The 16,441-nt window shown below is 44.3% G+C and overlaps 2 protein-coding genes across 5 annotated transcripts; both read left to right on the forward strand.

The window, feature by feature from the left end:
• The first annotated feature begins 130 nt into the window (after positions 1-130).
• On the forward strand, positions 131-3,947 carry c7h19orf47 (chromosome 7 C19orf47 homolog). Of its 4 annotated transcripts, none has more exons than XM_088381835.1 (8): positions 131-183; positions 885-972; positions 1,086-1,200; positions 1,394-1,475; positions 1,584-1,709; positions 1,785-1,934; positions 2,247-2,320; positions 2,449-3,947. In XM_088381835.1, the coding sequence occupies exons 1-8, from the start codon at positions 165-167 to the stop codon at positions 2,992-2,994; spliced, it is 1,200 nt and encodes a 399-aa protein (XP_088237961.1). In that variant the 5' UTR covers positions 131-164; the 3' UTR covers positions 2,995-3,947. The 4 variants fall into 4 exon arrangements, with proteins under 4 accessions (XP_088237961.1, XP_088237959.1, XP_088237958.1 ...); XM_088381833.1 differs by lacking the exon at positions 131-183 and adding an exon at positions 201-441 and having other exon boundaries at positions 1,587-1,709; XM_088381832.1 differs by lacking the exon at positions 131-183 and adding an exon at positions 204-441.
• Positions 3,948-4,860: 913 nt separating this feature from the next.
• Positions 4,861-15,940, forward strand: ttc9b (tetratricopeptide repeat domain 9B). The gene is made up of 3 exons (XM_088381816.1): positions 4,861-5,585; positions 13,372-13,554; positions 13,799-15,940. The coding sequence occupies exons 1-3, from the start codon at positions 5,105-5,107 to the stop codon at positions 13,891-13,893; spliced, it is 759 nt and encodes a 252-aa protein (XP_088237942.1). The 5' UTR covers positions 4,861-5,104; the 3' UTR covers positions 13,894-15,940.
• The last annotated feature ends 501 nt before the right edge of the window (positions 15,941-16,441 follow it).

A 16,441-nucleotide genomic window follows, 5' to 3' on the forward strand; every position in this document is an offset into this window, starting at 1 on the left:
TTATTATTATTATTATTATTATTATTATTATATTAGATTGACGATTATGTGTGTGCGTGCGCCCTCTAGCGCTCGCCGCAGAAACTTCATTCCGCACGAGATATTAATAAAAGTGGAGGAAGTGGCGTCATGGGTCAGTGACGTCACCTCACATTTGAGTAAACATGGCGTCCGTGACAACAGGTGAGAGACCGAAAGGGCCCGGCTTGAAAGGCTTCTCATTTAACACCGCATTTCCCCGAGTGTCCTCCACACTGGGCTACGTCATCGTATTAACAAAGGAGCATAATATTGGACCTTTTTCCGTCGCGTTCGTGTCGTCAGTGGTCGTAGCCGACATTTTATTCGCGAGAATAGTCGCTTTTTAGCTAATCATGCTAGCGCGATGTTTAATGGTGGCTTCTTGCGGTTGGCGCTTGAATGGATCACATTCACGGACTGGTGAAATGCCGACATAATCAGCCTCAGTTGCATTTTGTCTGTATTTTTGCAAAAGCGTCGCGTTAACCTTCAAAAAAAATCACATCAACTTTGAATGAAGTGACAAATCTAGTGTTGCATTCAACGCCTCGTTTGTTCGTGTTGATGACTTTCAACGAGGACGGCCACATTGTCCGGCCGGACAGTTCGGATGAGCCATTGTTGTGGCAGCTGCCGCGATCACTTTGCACCAGCTATGAGTTGGAGTGCTTATAAATAACCTCCAGCTGCTTGTGGTCAGCGTGTGTTACACTTCACTTGTCTCCTCCTGGCCTGCTTTTCAAATCCACTTGTCTGACCATGTCGATTAAAACTGAGCAATGGCCAGTCCAGGCTGCTGCTCGCTCAGTCAGTTAGCAACATCAACTAGCTTATTAAGCTAACACTGTTTTTCTTCTCTTAAGCCACTTCCGAGTGGATCCAGTTTTTCAAGGATGCTGGCATCCCAGCCGGCCTGGCTGTCACCTATGCAGTCTCCTTTGTGGACAACAGGTAAACGCTCCATAGAGCCAACTGGCTGTATAGAAGCAATTAAAAACTGACCAAAAAGAACAAAAATCCAGATAATGTGCTTTATTTATTTATTTTTTTATGTGTTGCTGCAGAATTCAAAAGAACATGCTGATGGACCTGAGCAAGGACATCATGATGGACCTCGGCATCACGGTTATCGGTGACATCATTGCCATTCTCAAACACGCCAAACTCGTCCATAGGCAGGTCCGAGCCCATTAATATATACAATTTTGATATAGAACGCAACTGTGGCTGTGCAGTGTAAAAGTGGCATTATTAATATGCCTAAGACTTAGCTCTAGAATTCTTGCTCCGAATTGGGGTGGGTGTTGTTGACCGTCGGGGGAAAATGGACATATTTAATTTTGAGTATGTAAACAGCAATTTCCCCTTTTAGGACATGTGCAAAATGGCCACAGAAGCCATTTCCTCAGGACAGACCAGCGTCAAAGCAGAACTCAGAAGAACTGCCAACACTCGTGAGTACCAATCCGCCTTGGCGATCATACTATTTTGATTGATATATATCATATTTGACATCTTGCTAGTGCTGTTAGCTAATGCTAATGTTTTCCGCCATCCCTCAGCAGCCACTCGCATGATAGCCAACGCCTTGAGCCATGACTCTCCTCCCACCACTCCAGTCCGTCGCCCCGACAACCGCCTTTCTGTCACTGTGTCCAACGTGCAAGCAAGCAAGGGTGGCAAAGCAGGTAAAGCACAACCTGCTCCATATGCCCCCCCCCCCCTCCAATTCGTCTGACCACCACCTTTCCTTCATTTGCCAGCTGTCAGTCAGCCAGAAGACGAAGGCAACGGGTTGTCAGCCGCGAAGCGCCGGCGTGTGACATCAGAGATGGAAGGCAAGTACATCATCAACATGCCCAAAGGCACCACGCCACGTACACGCCGCATCCTGGCCCAGCAGGGCAAGAAAGGTAGGCCTGAACCAGTGGGCCGCGTGACGCCTCGCCTCGCCTTGTGACTCCTGACACCACTAATTGACTAATCAGCCCTAAAAGTTGTCGACCACCAATCAAGGCTTGGTAGAATACGCTTTACGCTTCTCTTTCATTAATATTTCACACGACAATAACTTACTTGCCTGCACTAGAATCTAGACGTCTAAAAAGCATTAGCAATTAGACACATCGCATTCTGTGTTGTTTTTTTGGATGACTAAACAGTTTTTAGATTTGCCACTGATTCAGCAAAACACCGTCAGATTTTCTGTGTTTGTGTCACAAAAGGTTTGAAGCGCACGTCTGTCTTTGCAAGACTCGGTGCTGAGTCAAAGGCGGACCCGGCAGCCAGTGCTAACAAGGTCAGTCGAGTTCCTTAGATAGCTGCAAGATGTCCAAATCGATTACTGGAGGAGTTGTCAAGAGCCGAGAGATGTGAATGTGTGAGAGAGACTTCCTGACTTTCTTACCACGCTCCTTGTGTTGTCAGCCCACCGGCGTCTTCAGCCGTCTGGACCAAGCAGACGAAGTGGGGGCGGAGCCGAGGTCGGGAAAGTCGAAGGCCACCAAGCAGGAGGAGGACAGCGACGGAGAAGGATCCGTCCTCCAGTACGCCGGCGTCCTCAAAAAGCTGTTTCCCCCTCCGAGGATGGAGCCCGTCAAAAAGGCAGCACCCACCACACTGCGGCGCCTGGGCGGCAAATTCAAACGACCGCCGCCCAGCGCGCCCGCCCCTTCGTCCTCCTCCAACGGCGTCCCCCCGGCTAAAATCAGCGTGCTTCAGAGACTGGGTAAGCTCCAGCGCGCCGCCGTCCCTTCGTCTGCAACGTCCCAGCCGGCTGCCGACACGCAGGACAACCGAGTGACGAGCACTCGACCCAGGGCCAAGCTGAAAGTCAACGCGGTGCGCTGCAAAGTCAGCAGCAGCACCGGAGCAGGAGCCATCACGGGAGCCGGAGCGGTGGACTGCGCCGGCGCCCAGATGGACTTCCAGGCCGTCAGTGTTTTCAAGAGGCTGGGCAGTAAAAACAAGTAACACACATCACCAATGTTGTACGACAAGGACTGCAAATTTATTTCAAGGAAAACGCAAAAATCAAGGTTTGTATTTTTCTTGTACGGACACAAAATCCACTTTGTAATGTTTTTATTTTCAACTTTGGTGCCATGGGAGAGATATTTTTTCCCAATGATCTCACCCCCCAAACCCCTTTTGTTAACTGCTTGGACAGAAACTTTCCAACTACGTTTGCTGTTTTTTTTTAAGTGTTCAAGCATTCAAAAATCTTAAGGCATGAGCATGGCATGGACTGAACTGCTAGTGTAATTAATAGTTTTTAAAAATTCACCCATGAAGGACTGCTGCCCAAATATCCCATCACAGCACATATCATAGCAATTTACAAAAGAGTTAAGCAACTTCCCCCCTTTAGTTTTGTGCAGTAATATGAGATTCTCGAGTGATTTGCATGTTGGTCAAGTCATAGGAAAACATTTGACCCTTAACATGAGCCCCTGCACCAAGTAGGAATGATTCTGATACCTCCTGAAGTTCCTGGTGGACTTTCTTACCATGATAGACTTCCTACCTGAAAGGCAGCGTGAGTTGAGTCTTTAAAAAAAAAAAAAAAGAAAAAAGATCATTGATGTGAGTAGACTTGATTTCACATTGCTATGTGTTATGCTACAGCTTCGTCTATGTTGGAGAAATCAAAATATCAAATCAAATACCAAAACAGCCTGGTTCAGCCCTTCGTGGTGGCATTTCCTGGTCGGACTGTAAGTCCAGTAGATGTACGCACGCCATCAAATGGTGTTAAAACACCTATCTGTCTTTTTAAACGTCACACTTGAACTTTGTTACCACTATAAATATTTAAAGCGTTTTTTAAACTTTTATTGTCTTCATGCACTAAGAGGAAATGTTTAAAAGGAAGAAAAGAAAGAAGATGCACTTCGTGAAAACAATTAAAACGAAGGGTCCAAATACATTTGCTGCCTTTTACCTATTATTTCTACCAGTCAGTGATATCCACTCAGTTAATCAGTTAAATCTTTTTGTCTCATTGGCCTATGCTAAATTGTATCATTTATCCACACTCTCCAATTTTTTACATTCATCTTCATGAACGTTTTTGATTGCATATTTGTGGAACAAAGGAAACACCATTTTGCAGACATTCATGCAGACTACACGGTGGCCTGCCTTCAGGTTAAACCTTACGTCATCCCCCCCAAAAAATAGCTGTACGATAGACTTCATGGCCACTAGAGCCCGCACTCTCCCTCTGCAAGCCTCCCTTGCGGTCGTTGAAATCTCAGCGATGAAGTCATCAGCACTTGTGAACTGCAGTGAAACCTCAGTTCACCTTCAGAGCTTGTGTATTATTGAGAGAAATTCAATGCGAGAGGAGGTGGCTGTGAACAAGGCGTTCTTTAAGCAAACAAATAACCATTGTGATCAATGTATTTTATTATTTAATAAGGAAAAAGCAACATAAATATATCTATACTCCCCCCCCCGCCCCTTTTTGTGATTTGTGGGCCGCAGTCACGCCTCACGACTCGTTGTGATGACCCAATCTGTTGCGGTACTAAACTGCTACAAATCTATTTTGCTTACCCCCATAAATACATTCATTCTTTTGTTCCAATCATTATTAAATTATGCCAATGAATGATGGTCAATAATAAAATAAAAATGTAAAATAGCTTAAAAAACATTTTTAAAGGTTTGACAAATAATTGGTTAGAGTTAAAGCTTCCTCCTCCCAAAATTATGAATAACAAAATGTGAAGATTTTAATCGCAACTACTGTATTTTTAAAACTAGTTATCCGCATGCGCAGTGTGAATTTGCACTAAAGACTCCGTTTCCCATCATGCTTTGCGGTAGAGGCGGTCGCGTGCCTGTGGTGCTGAAACTGCTCGTGCTTCAGTTGTTGCTACGACACATCCCCGCGAGCATCACTGCGCTCGCTCGCTCGTGACCGAGCCAGCTTTGTTCGGCGAATTTCTACAATGTCACCGCCGCTCGCCGTCGCTTTTGGTTCTAAATAACCTTTTTGACATTAATACAACTTCTGTAAAGCGGTTCATTTTCTCGAGGCACGACGTAGACGAGAAGTATCCGAACCGCATCCTTTATGCACAGCACGCTGCTCCAGTCCTCCGAGCACCATGGTCCGCTCCAGCCCCGCTCACTAGGCAGCATGGAAGCCAAGCAACACCCAATAAAGAGCCTTAAAAGCTATCCGGAGACCGGCGGCCGGAGTCTGGCAGCTGCTGCCGGTGGCGGAGGAGGCGGCGGCGGAGGAGGAGGAGACGGAGGAGGGGGCGGCGGGTGTCGTGTCGGCGTCTCAGCCGAAACTGAGATGGAGACGAAGATCCAGAAAGCTGTCGACTTCAAGGCGGAGGGCCACCGCTGCTACAAGGAGAAGAAATTCCGCGAGGCGATCGGCAAGTACCACCGAGCGCTACTGCAGCTCAAAGGGGTGCACGTCGCCGACGGGACGACCGGCGGTTCCGAGGTCAACCTGCTGACTCAACAAGCCGCCGCCAAGCTCACAGAGGAGCAGCGGAGAGCCGTGGAGAGCACCGAGATCGAGTGCTACGACAGCCTTACAGGTCAGTCACTACCCGGCACGAGCGCACCCTCACCCGGTCACACTCAGGAGGACTCCGTTGTGGTTCATTGGGTTCGAGATATTTTTTCCCCCCCAGTGAAATACTCTATACAGCGGAGGCGTCGCCTATCATTTAGGGACAAATTGGACAAACCTCAACATCCACATACTATGCAATTTGTTTTTATTAAATTGATGTTTGTCAGTGCGAATTTGAGAGAATCATATTCCCCGAGTTAGACAAAGTCCTTAATACCCTTCTTGAGCAGTCAATCAACAATTTCATATTTATTGATAACAATGGCTCTTGTCGTTATAGATTATGTGCAATCAGGGTCACCATTAAAGCAATCAAATCGTCTTGATTTAAAAAAAAAAATCCTTTCACCTTCTCTTCTCTCTACTTCATTTCCCTTACAAGTTGTGTTGTTAGCCTCTTCCCATATGAAGTTAGCAAAAAAAGTAGAATTTGAATGAGAAGGCAGGGGAGCTCTTGAAATAATCACGATAGGTTAATAATCGCTTTAAAAAACCAGTTCATCTGTTTTGATGCGATGTTTAGTCCTTAATGATTACCCATTTACTACAAATCTTGTCCCTCTATCTGCCAGCAACAAATGAATTGATTATAAATCTTTCAGTATCTTGTCAAGTATTGAATTTCATGTATTACTGAGGCAGGGTCACCATGATGGTGTGTTGTAATATTTCACACAAGGCATCAAGTAGATGATGTAAGGTTGCATGTCAGAGGGCAAGGCTGCGTAATTGGAAGAAGGTTAAAGGAGGTACACACCAAAAGAGCAACATGACATTTTTTGTTCTGACTCGAATCATGAAAAAAAAAATCGGTTGCTGTAAGAGCTTTATTGGAAAAAGGTAGAGGTGTTAGGAAGCCGGTGCACTTAGGGTCTGTTATGACAACAACATTGCTTCGACTGATACCTCAGCGTTTTTTTTTTTTTGCCATTTATTGTCTCATGTGCACATCAATTATTCATTGATATAATCGTACAGAACAGTGCTAACGCACAAGTACCTACTAAATAATAGAATAGCAAATATTTGAACAGAACAGAATCGTGGGACTCTTTATCAGTGTTGCACAGATTGAGACAGACCAAAGTGTTACATGAAAAAGTAAAACATGGTATTTAACATCTTATGTTAGTAAGGTCATTAAAGATGCCACAAGAGCCCTGGATAATAGGAAAGTAGTAATCCAATGAAGTATGTTACATCTCGATCTTTGTATGTTGGGGGAGGAGCTAAGTTTAGCCTGGGTTGTTACTCGCCTGTTTTCTATTTTTGTGGCAGGGTTCATAACAATATCGGAGTTAACTCTATTCTTAAAAAACGTAAAAACGCTCATGCATTACAGTATGACTAATACTATTGTGCAGGTGTTCCTAATAAAGTGTCCAGCATCTCGAACATGTGAGTGTGCATGTCTATTTTAGATGATGCATGATGATGATATAGTGAAGGTCGGCAGCCTCTGCATAGTGTCCGCGCCGTTTATCAAAGACCGACCGACTGACCGGCGTGGCGTGGCGTGGCGTGGCGTGGCGGGGAGCTGATTTAAAGAGATTAGGAAAACAGGAATAAGGAAGTCGGGAAAGAGGATTGGTCAGCACGGCAGGAGAGGAAGAGAAGAGAGAAGGGGTAGAGGAAGAGGGGGAGGGGAGTGGCACATGCAGTCAACAGGGGGCCATATTTGCCATGGCAACCAGCACTGTGCCTTTTTCCTCTGGTTGTCGTAATACTGCTCACAGCCTGCCTTCATTGTTGCTGCTTTCATAGCATCGTTTTCTCCTATTAATAAATGGCGCATTTCTTTGAGAGGGGCCAAAAGAGCAATCGTTTGATTCGTTCGCTTTTATTTGTTAACTAGAATTTTTCATGGGTTGGTACAAGACGACACGATAATGGAAATATTTTATAAAGACATATAGAAACAAAATTTAATAAAGAATTAAACGTCATATGATTAGTTCATTTACAGACGGAAAAAAATGATTGTATCTGTCTACGTATGCTGCGCCACCATTTGTGTTGTAATCCTAACACTGCCGCATGCTATTCATTAGCCTCTTTATGGCATTTCCCATTATGTATTAGCATGAAGCTATTGGACTTTAATACAATACATCTTAATTTATATCGCGCTTTGACAACGGTGCAAAGTTATGTGGTTGTTTTAAAGACAACCCAAAAATATTTATGTGCTTTCACAGTAGAGCTGCAATAAAAGCCGTTGCAGTGAAATATACTTCCATCATCATAAATTTAACAAAGCGGAGGCTCAAAGAAAGGAGACGACGAAGCCACTGTTGTGAGAATTTGCAAGTCTGACTTTTCCTCAATCCCTGCTCCCTCTGATGTCTACCTTAAAAAGTTCCTTTGTTCCTCCTGACCAACATGAGTCATGAGTCGAGTCGCAGCTTTGCGAACGGCCCCGACTCATGAGCGGATTCATTTATATGCTAACACAAACCACCTTAAAAAAACAAAACAAGCAGATGATGATAATTTGGATGTAAAATCAGCTTACCCGTGATGCTAATTAAAAAATAGAAATAAATAGTAAAATTAAAAAATCAATAGAAAATGGATTGGTGTGGTGTGGATGGTTTTTTTTGCCGATAATGGCACTTAATGTCGGGAAATGATTCCGAATCCATATCAAACTATTTCCTCGACAACATTTCTCTGCTTTTAATGTAGTTACCATCTTCTCTACACGCTTCCATAGCATCAGCTGTTATCTTAATTTAGCTTTTAGATCCTTCAAGGCATTTTTTACAGAACCTTCCACATCTGAATTAACAGCTTGTCGTCAGCATCTGTTTGGACCGCAGCTTCCATCATAGAGACGAGAAAGCGACAATAATCGGCATTCTCGCTAACCTCGAGGAGTGGCCCGAGCATAACGTTACAGCAAGCAGCGGGTTGCTGGCTGGTACAGTCCGTTGCATGCTTGCAGCAGCTGAACACATCACAAAAGTCCTCCCTTTCATCTCCCGCCAACTCCCTCCACATGAGATAACGCATGACGAAGAAGAGGAAGATGAAATGGAGGCAGGCAACGCTGGAAAGGTTGCTCCATGCTTTAGGGGGGGGGGGGCGGAGGAATTTTAGGTGCCATTCAAGGGCAAGAGGAAAGGGGGGGGGGGTGCTTGGTGTCCCTCCATGTGCATAAAACAGGATGGCGAGCTCGTTGTATGCCAGCCAGGGCTGCAGATGGTTCGGTCATGGCTCCCTCCACTGTACTCACTGTACGACGCTCTCTCGTCTATTCACTCCGCGGATTAGGAGGCCGACATTCGGAGGAGGCTGACGAAGGGTCTAAAATAAGACACGGCCAGTGAAACTGGACAGATCTCTTAAATATGATGGGATTATCCCCAGAGGCAGGGGAGGATAAACGGGATTGGGACAAATCAAGATGGAAGACGCTCCGTTGACCTCGTGAAAACAGAAGAGTTGTCTAGAGAAAAATATCCTTCCCGAACTGAGCCGAGATGTTTCGTCAGGAGCAGCGAAACTCAGAGCTGAAGTCAAAAAGTCTGCATGGTGTCCACCAAATGACATTTGATGAGCAGTCAGGCGAAGAGCAGCAACAAAACAACAGACGACCTCAATAAAAGGCTTTTTTATGCTTTATTAAACCACGCTTAAATGCTCTTTGACTATCTGCTTTTACTCTCAATAGAAAGTAAAGTGACACTAAGCAGAAAATAGCGCAGATGTAAACAAGAAAACAGTGGCCTGGTCTTCATCCTCTTTAGCGCAGCATTAACCCCACCCCAAAACGATTACCGACAATAGCGGCGAGCATTAGCGGAATCATCCGTGATGTAGCTTCCTCATTGGTATAAATATTTAAGCAGATGAGAATCAAATCCTGAGTCAGCAACTATTTTGAGAGTGGCGGACAATGACGAAGGGTGCAAACTGACTCCGATGATTTAGCGGCTTATTTTTGGCCGTCGCAATAAGCATGGCGGCTAATTAGCATCGTGTCACAGATGTGAGATGGATGGATGGATTGCAGCTCACTAACTCAGATTTAGTCCGATTTGGTCTTTGTGCACGTAGAAAAAAAAAATCTTTTTAGCTCTTTAGAGCTCAGCTCATGTAAATCCTAGCTTACTTGATTCAAGGAAATGGTGAGATGATGAGCACTTTTTACCCCAGCGGAATAGCCGAATCACAAAATAAGTCCTTTCAAACATTCAATCAAATCGAATTCTTCCTGTGCCTTATTTCTCTTTCTGTGACAGCAGAATTAGAAAATCAGGGCGCAAAGGTGGCAAGCGGACAATTCCGAGTGTCGTCGCAGCAAACGAGGCGTCATGATAAAGCCGGCCCTCAGATTTCATGATAACGAGCAGCATGGCTTGGAGGGCCAGAGCTATTCTTAGCGAGGGGGGCGGCCAGGAGAGGCCGTTTGCTCTGTCCGAGCGCTCTGACGTCAAATTAAATCATGTCCTGTCCAAAAAAAAAAGTATTTTGTTGAGGATCGGGCTCTTTCAAGCAAGATTGTGTGACATTTGAAAGAGAAAACAATCGGGCTAACATAGTGGCTGCTGTTATTGACGTCACCATTGGTTGTTTTTAGGCCAGTTGAAAATATTTTTATTCCGTGTGTGTGTGGAGATTTTGATAAAAAATGTATGAGAGTTTGCGTTTTTGATTTTTGGTCTTGTAAAATGAACCATCTATTGTGATTTTAGAGTCACTAAAGTTTCACTTCCTGGTTCCACTGCACTTGTAAAAATCAAACCGCTGATGGCGTTAAATTTGCATCCTGGGAGGGGCAAATTCAGCATGAAGGGGTCAGTGATGAATGTGTGAGGAAATGAGAAATGCTCCGCAGCAGCATCTTCCCGCAGAACTAATTACGAGGTGATAGACAGCCAACTAATCAGCCGGGTCGAGGAGTGTCTTCAAATGAGCCGGATTGCGAGACGAGTCCGGTGAGGAAATGAGTCTAAACGAAGCTGAGAACTAATCTGGCGTGAGAGGTGGTGTTTTCCGTTTCCGTTAATGGATTTAGTTCCCTCATTGCTTCAATCTCTCTATTGTGTGTCGAGCGTCTTTTTTTTTTCCATTGCTCCCAGGCTTACCTTCATGAAAATAAGTCTCGGTAAAAACTCGACATGATGCCGCAGGCGAAGCTGCAGGGTTCCGTCACCATCAAAATGCACATTTAGAGGAACCCCCCCCCCCCTCCTGCATTTTGTGTTATCTCATCTTTGCACTTTATTGTCCATTCATACAGTCATCTCCTCTTTCTCCATTTTCAGTAGCTGGACAATTATTCGTCGGCGCCAGGCAGCGTTGCAGCATCCCATTAAACATCGGCTCGCTCTTCCGTCGCCTCGCTCACATCAGGTTCCTCATTAAGACAAATCTCCCCCTGCCTCACCCGCGACGCTCGCTCACTCTCCTCTTGTGCGGCTTCACATCTCATTAGTCGTCCTTTTTCCGTCGCAAACGTTGCCGTAAAACGCCGCTTTTCCAATTAAGGCAAAGCCAAAGCGTATCTGATGCAATCCGTCGTTCTTTCGGCAGAAATTGCCTCACTCGCGGAGGCCGAAAGGGTCGTCGCCCCGTCTGCCGAGGATTTATTATACATTTCATTCCCAAGCGTTACTTCGTAATGACGGCTGTAAACATCAATTATTGATCCGCTGCTGTATTAGTTCATCCGCTAACGTGAATGTGCACAAGGCCAAGTCGAGTGTAACCTTAAAGGAGACGTATGATGAGAATTCAAAATGCTAGAATTTCTTTGCTGGCATGAGAAAGGTTGCCAACTCTTGCATGTCATAAAATAGCCGACACAGTTTTTCCGAGTATCATGCTGGGGCGAGTTTCAGGGATGTTGATCTGCTGTTTTTAATGGAATGTGTGTGTGTGTCCGTGCCCCACCTGCTCCGAGTGCCCCGTCATAATCACAGCCATAATGCATTTGAGCACACTAGCCTTCCTCTGGCATGCCATCCATCTGCCTAATGGGCCAATAGGGCGCGGCAGTCCGCTTATCATTTCAACATGCAGGAATTTTTTGGAGGGCGTGCTGTGGACTTTTTAACTCTTAAATGTGTCCTGCCGTGTATCCTGTCGTTGCTTTGAAATTTTGTTTTGGTCAGACTTTGACTACGGCCTGCCTCGGGGGGTCCGTGCCAGCTCTCTGTCGGCCATTAGTAACAGAATCCCTCTGAAAGCTGTGCTCATGTCCGCTAATGACGTACATGATGGGTGGACTGTTCTGAAAATGGCAAACAAAACAATACGTAAACTTAGTGAACGGCAAGCAACGTCGACCACCAAACATCGAAACACTCCGATTGATATTGACTCGGTCCGTTCCCTCATGTCCGCGCTGAATTATTCAGTGTTCCGCACTTGCATTGTTGACAGAGTGAGCTGTTCGAACGGGAATCCCTGACTCAGAAAATCAGTTACAACATGACAACAGTCGTTGCTTTTATTTACCTACGTCCAGTGGCGACGCATCCGAGTGACTTTTTCGATCGATGGTTTTAATTCCCTCCTTTTTGAAATACATGTTTGCAGTTGAGAATCATTGCTTTACCATTCTGAATATCGAAATTATGCAAAAGATTTTTGTGGAACTTTTTGGGTTATGCAAAAGAACCAAGTACTGGACTTACTGGAATAATTCACTTTATAAAAAGCTTTCAAGTGATGGAAAAATGATAAAGGGGCCTGACTGAGCCCCTTAATGACTTTTCCTCACTTGATAGAGCATTTGGTCACTCACCTTGTCTTAGATTGGCTTTTTGTACAAACTCTCTCTCTCTCTCTCTCTCTCTCTCTCTCTCTCTTGCTCTCTCTTACGCTGACGAGGGATGACATGTCAGGAGGCAATAACGGGCTTTTAACACACTGCTCCTCCTCACCCCTCCTCACCTCGTAGACTCCTGTGAGTCTCACCTCATCTGATGGTTCCCCCCCCCCCCCACTGCATCCCTGTGCCTCGCCATCGCACGCCCCCCCCCTTCCGTCTCCCACTCCCTGACTCAAACTGCCTCCCGGCTAATAGTCCCTGACTCATGAGCTGTCTGTGTGTCAAGGACAGACGGAGAGGAGAGGAGAGAAGAGAGGCGAGGATGAGACGAGGGTTCAAAAAGAGCTGTGACACATGAGGACGAGGGAGTGCAAATGGAAGGGAGCTATTTTGACATTTCCTAAAGATTAGGACAGAGAGCGACGGGTGCAGGGAGAGACGGACGGCAATAACGAGGGGGAAGCTGAAAGCACAAACCGCAATTGCTTGCGATCAGCGCAGGAGCGGCGTGTGAGCGATAAGATATCTGAGCCATCGGCAGTCGTTTCAAACCTTCTGTGGACTAAAAGCCGTGTGTGTGTGTGTGTGTGTAACTTTACTAATGAAGTTATTTTGGGCATTAGCTGATGTGAAAGCTGCAGTCAATTGCTGCTACATTTGTTGGATCGAAGACCTCGAGGAAAAACAAGCCTTGCTGACTTTGTACAAAAAGGAAAAGTCTGAAAAGTTACTGACCAAATCAGAATGTTCTTCCATCGGAAATTGAATACAAAAGGTGTTGCTCCGACTCATTATTATGGTCTATTTATAGTCACCTGACTGCCACCCTGGAGTGGTTCTATATGAAGCTGCTAGCCAAATGGATTCTTTAGCCTATTTATTATCATTATCAACTGACCTTTTCCCGCAAGTGCTAGCGCTAACATTGCCTTTTTTTTTTTTTGTCCTCCTCGCCCGTTTTCAGCATGTTTGTTGCAGTCTGAGCTGGTTAATTACGAGCGAGTGAAGGAGTACTGTCTGAAGGTACTGAGCCACCAGAGGGACCACTTTAAGGCCATGTACCGCGCCGGCATTGCCTTCTACCACCTGGGGGACTACGAATGTGCCCTGCGTTACCTGCGGGATGCCAAGAATCGTGAGCCTGCAGGTGAGCTGGCATGACATTTATATATATTTATATTTAATTTATATATGTAAATTTTATATATATATATAATTATTTTAAAATAAATATCTATTATTATATAGATTTATTTATATTCCATTATTTATTTATTTATAAATAAATATGTAAATTATATATATATAGATATATAATTATTTAAAAATAAATATTTGTTATTGTTTCTATTCCATTACTTATTTATTTATAAATCACGCTTCTCTCCCAGATACCAACGTGCTGCGCTACATCCAGCTGACAGAGATGAAGATAAGCAAGAGCGGCCAGCGGGAACGAGAGCTCGGCAAAGAGACGCAAGGCTGATCTGACCCCTCCCTCTTTGGAATCCTGCACCGACCCCCCCCCCCCCAACCTGACTCCCCCCTCCCCTCTCCATATTCGCCATACTCTCATGGACAGCAGTTGTAGAAGATGATCTGAACTTCCTGTTTTTCCAACTCCTTCTTGGCTGTTTGTCCCTCAGGTGCTGTGGCTTTTTTTTTCTCTTGACAAAAAAACAAAACAAAGAAAACTGCTGTATTATAACAACCCCGCCGCCCCAAAAAAAGAAACTAGTGAATAATGGACATTTGCGTTGTTTAGTGGGTGTTCTCAAAAACCATTTTGTTTCCTCTGCCTTTTCTATCCGGGTCGTGTGTGCGTGGAGGCCTTTTGGAGGGTCGTGTTTGGCTCTTTGAAAGGGGCGTGTGACACATATCAAGACCATCGTCCGATTTGATTGTACGTACGACCCACCGGGAGGGCTCTCTTAAGCCCTTTGACCACACTTTCTTGGACTTTTTTTTTTTTTTTAATTAAGGGCTAATTTGAGTGTGTGTAATCTGTTTTTGATGTCCATCTAAACCAGGGGTGGGCAAAGTGTTTATGATCTGGCCCAACGTTGCAGTCCTGTTCCATTTATTTAGATGTTTTTATCCATAGGCGGATTTATTTATATTTTATTTATTTTTTAAATTCATGTTTGGGCCCGACCAATTGATCGGCAGGCGGATTTAATGGTCAATTATTGGCTCGTTCAAAATTGGGATAATTCAGCAATTTATTTATTTATTTTGTTATTATTTTTTTTTTACAATTGCTTGTTCTGCCTGTAATTCATATATTTATTGTTGTGTTAAGGACCAAAAAATTTTTTTTAATTATTATTAATTATCTATTACATTTTTTTAATGAATCAGACAATCATTCAGTTATCAGAATTTTATTCTGCCAATAATTAACATTGGCTTACCAAAATCTATATCGGTCAGGGCCTAATTTATTTATCTCATTTAATTATTGGTTCATTGTTTCAGTGTAAATAATAATACTGTATATTAGTCACATACAGTTGCGGACAGGGACATGGACAGGGACCCCCCTCCCATATCTATGGTTACCTTTTTAAAATTTAGAGCACTAAATAACTGGGAAATTATTTATTAAAATAAATATTTTATTTAAGCACAAATATTTGCCCACCCCTGATCCAAAGACTGTAGTTGTCCATAGCCTCGCTTTCAGGTTTGCTTATGTTAAGGTTTGTTGTCCAAAAAAAAAAAAAAATGGCCGCCCCCAAAGCCTAACCCTGAACCCCGTCACCTACAGGGTCGTTGTTGTGACTGTTCAGGTCAATCTCCACCAAAACAAGTTTGCATTATCCCAAACACTTACATGCACAATTCAGTTCAGCCGAACATTTGTTAAAAATGTCTTTTATGGCACAAAAAAAGTTGGAGACTGCTGTGCTGTGTTTAGAAAATATCAATGATGTCATCGATGAATCAATTCCAACTCGACTTTCATCTCATTAAAAGAAAAAACAACTTTAGCGTTCAACCCCTCACACACAAACCGATTTTTAGCATCTTGTGTGTTTACTGCTTTTATAGTACGCGGTGGGGGTTGTACAGACTAGTTGACATGTTTCGAGCTTGACGTCGACTAGCTGCTAGTTTCTAATCCCGTTTTTTGAACCAAATTCAGTTTCCTTGTCTTATATTTCTAGATGCGCAGGTTTGCTAAATGTACGAGAAGAAGGAAAAGTCAAGCTTGAGCAGAACTTTTTTCGCCTGTACGACTAAAGTAGATGAAGATCGGGGAATTCTTCCATCGTGCACAAAGAGGTTCGGAATTATTTGCAGACGTTGCACAATCCCACCATGCGGAACTTGCTGCTATGGTGGGCCCAGAACAAGGACAGGTTGTGCAAGCGCTACTTGACTGCAGAAAGCACACCGAGTGAGAATATTATTTTTTCTTCCTGGCTTTCACCTAGTCCCTGTTAATTAATGTCTTCTAACATGTATGTCCTGTGTAAATTTGATGTATAAACTGTCAATTGTCAATGAATATAGATTATTGCAAAGCATTCCTTCGTCCTGTGATTTTTTTTTTGTCGTCATGATAGTCAGCGAGGACTTTAAGACATCCAAAAGAAGCGAGGAAAGAATTTATTTCTGGCTAATAGACACCTAAGTGTGTCACCGTGTCACACGATGCTAGCAGGAGATTGCCGTGATGCACTGGAGGGCCGAGCGAAGCAGGAAGTGGGTCATCAGATGCCTACTTTAAAACAATGCCAGCGTTCTTTGAAAGGATGCAAGCCTTGAGGCCAGCGTTAATGCTGCCGTGTCTTTTGTGGCCCCAAAGGAGACAGAACAACAAACATTTGCGTCGTCATGACCGCCTTGCTCGACGTGACTGACTCCCGTGGCGCTCCCGTGCCATGACGACGCTGTTTGGGTAAGTTCTTGTTTGTCCTCAGGTTTCCTGGGATGTTCTCCTGCAACCAGAGTTTGAGCTTGACGGTCTCGTGCTTGGCTTTGACTTGAAGGCGATGGTATGCTTTTATTCAAAATAAAATAATATA

This window comes from Syngnathus floridae, chromosome 7, assembly GCF_059516105.1.
Source record: "Syngnathus floridae isolate MCC-2025c chromosome 7, RoL_Sflo_1.0, whole genome shotgun sequence".
Taxonomy (NCBI): Eukaryota; Metazoa; Chordata; class Actinopteri; order Syngnathiformes; family Syngnathidae; genus Syngnathus; species Syngnathus floridae.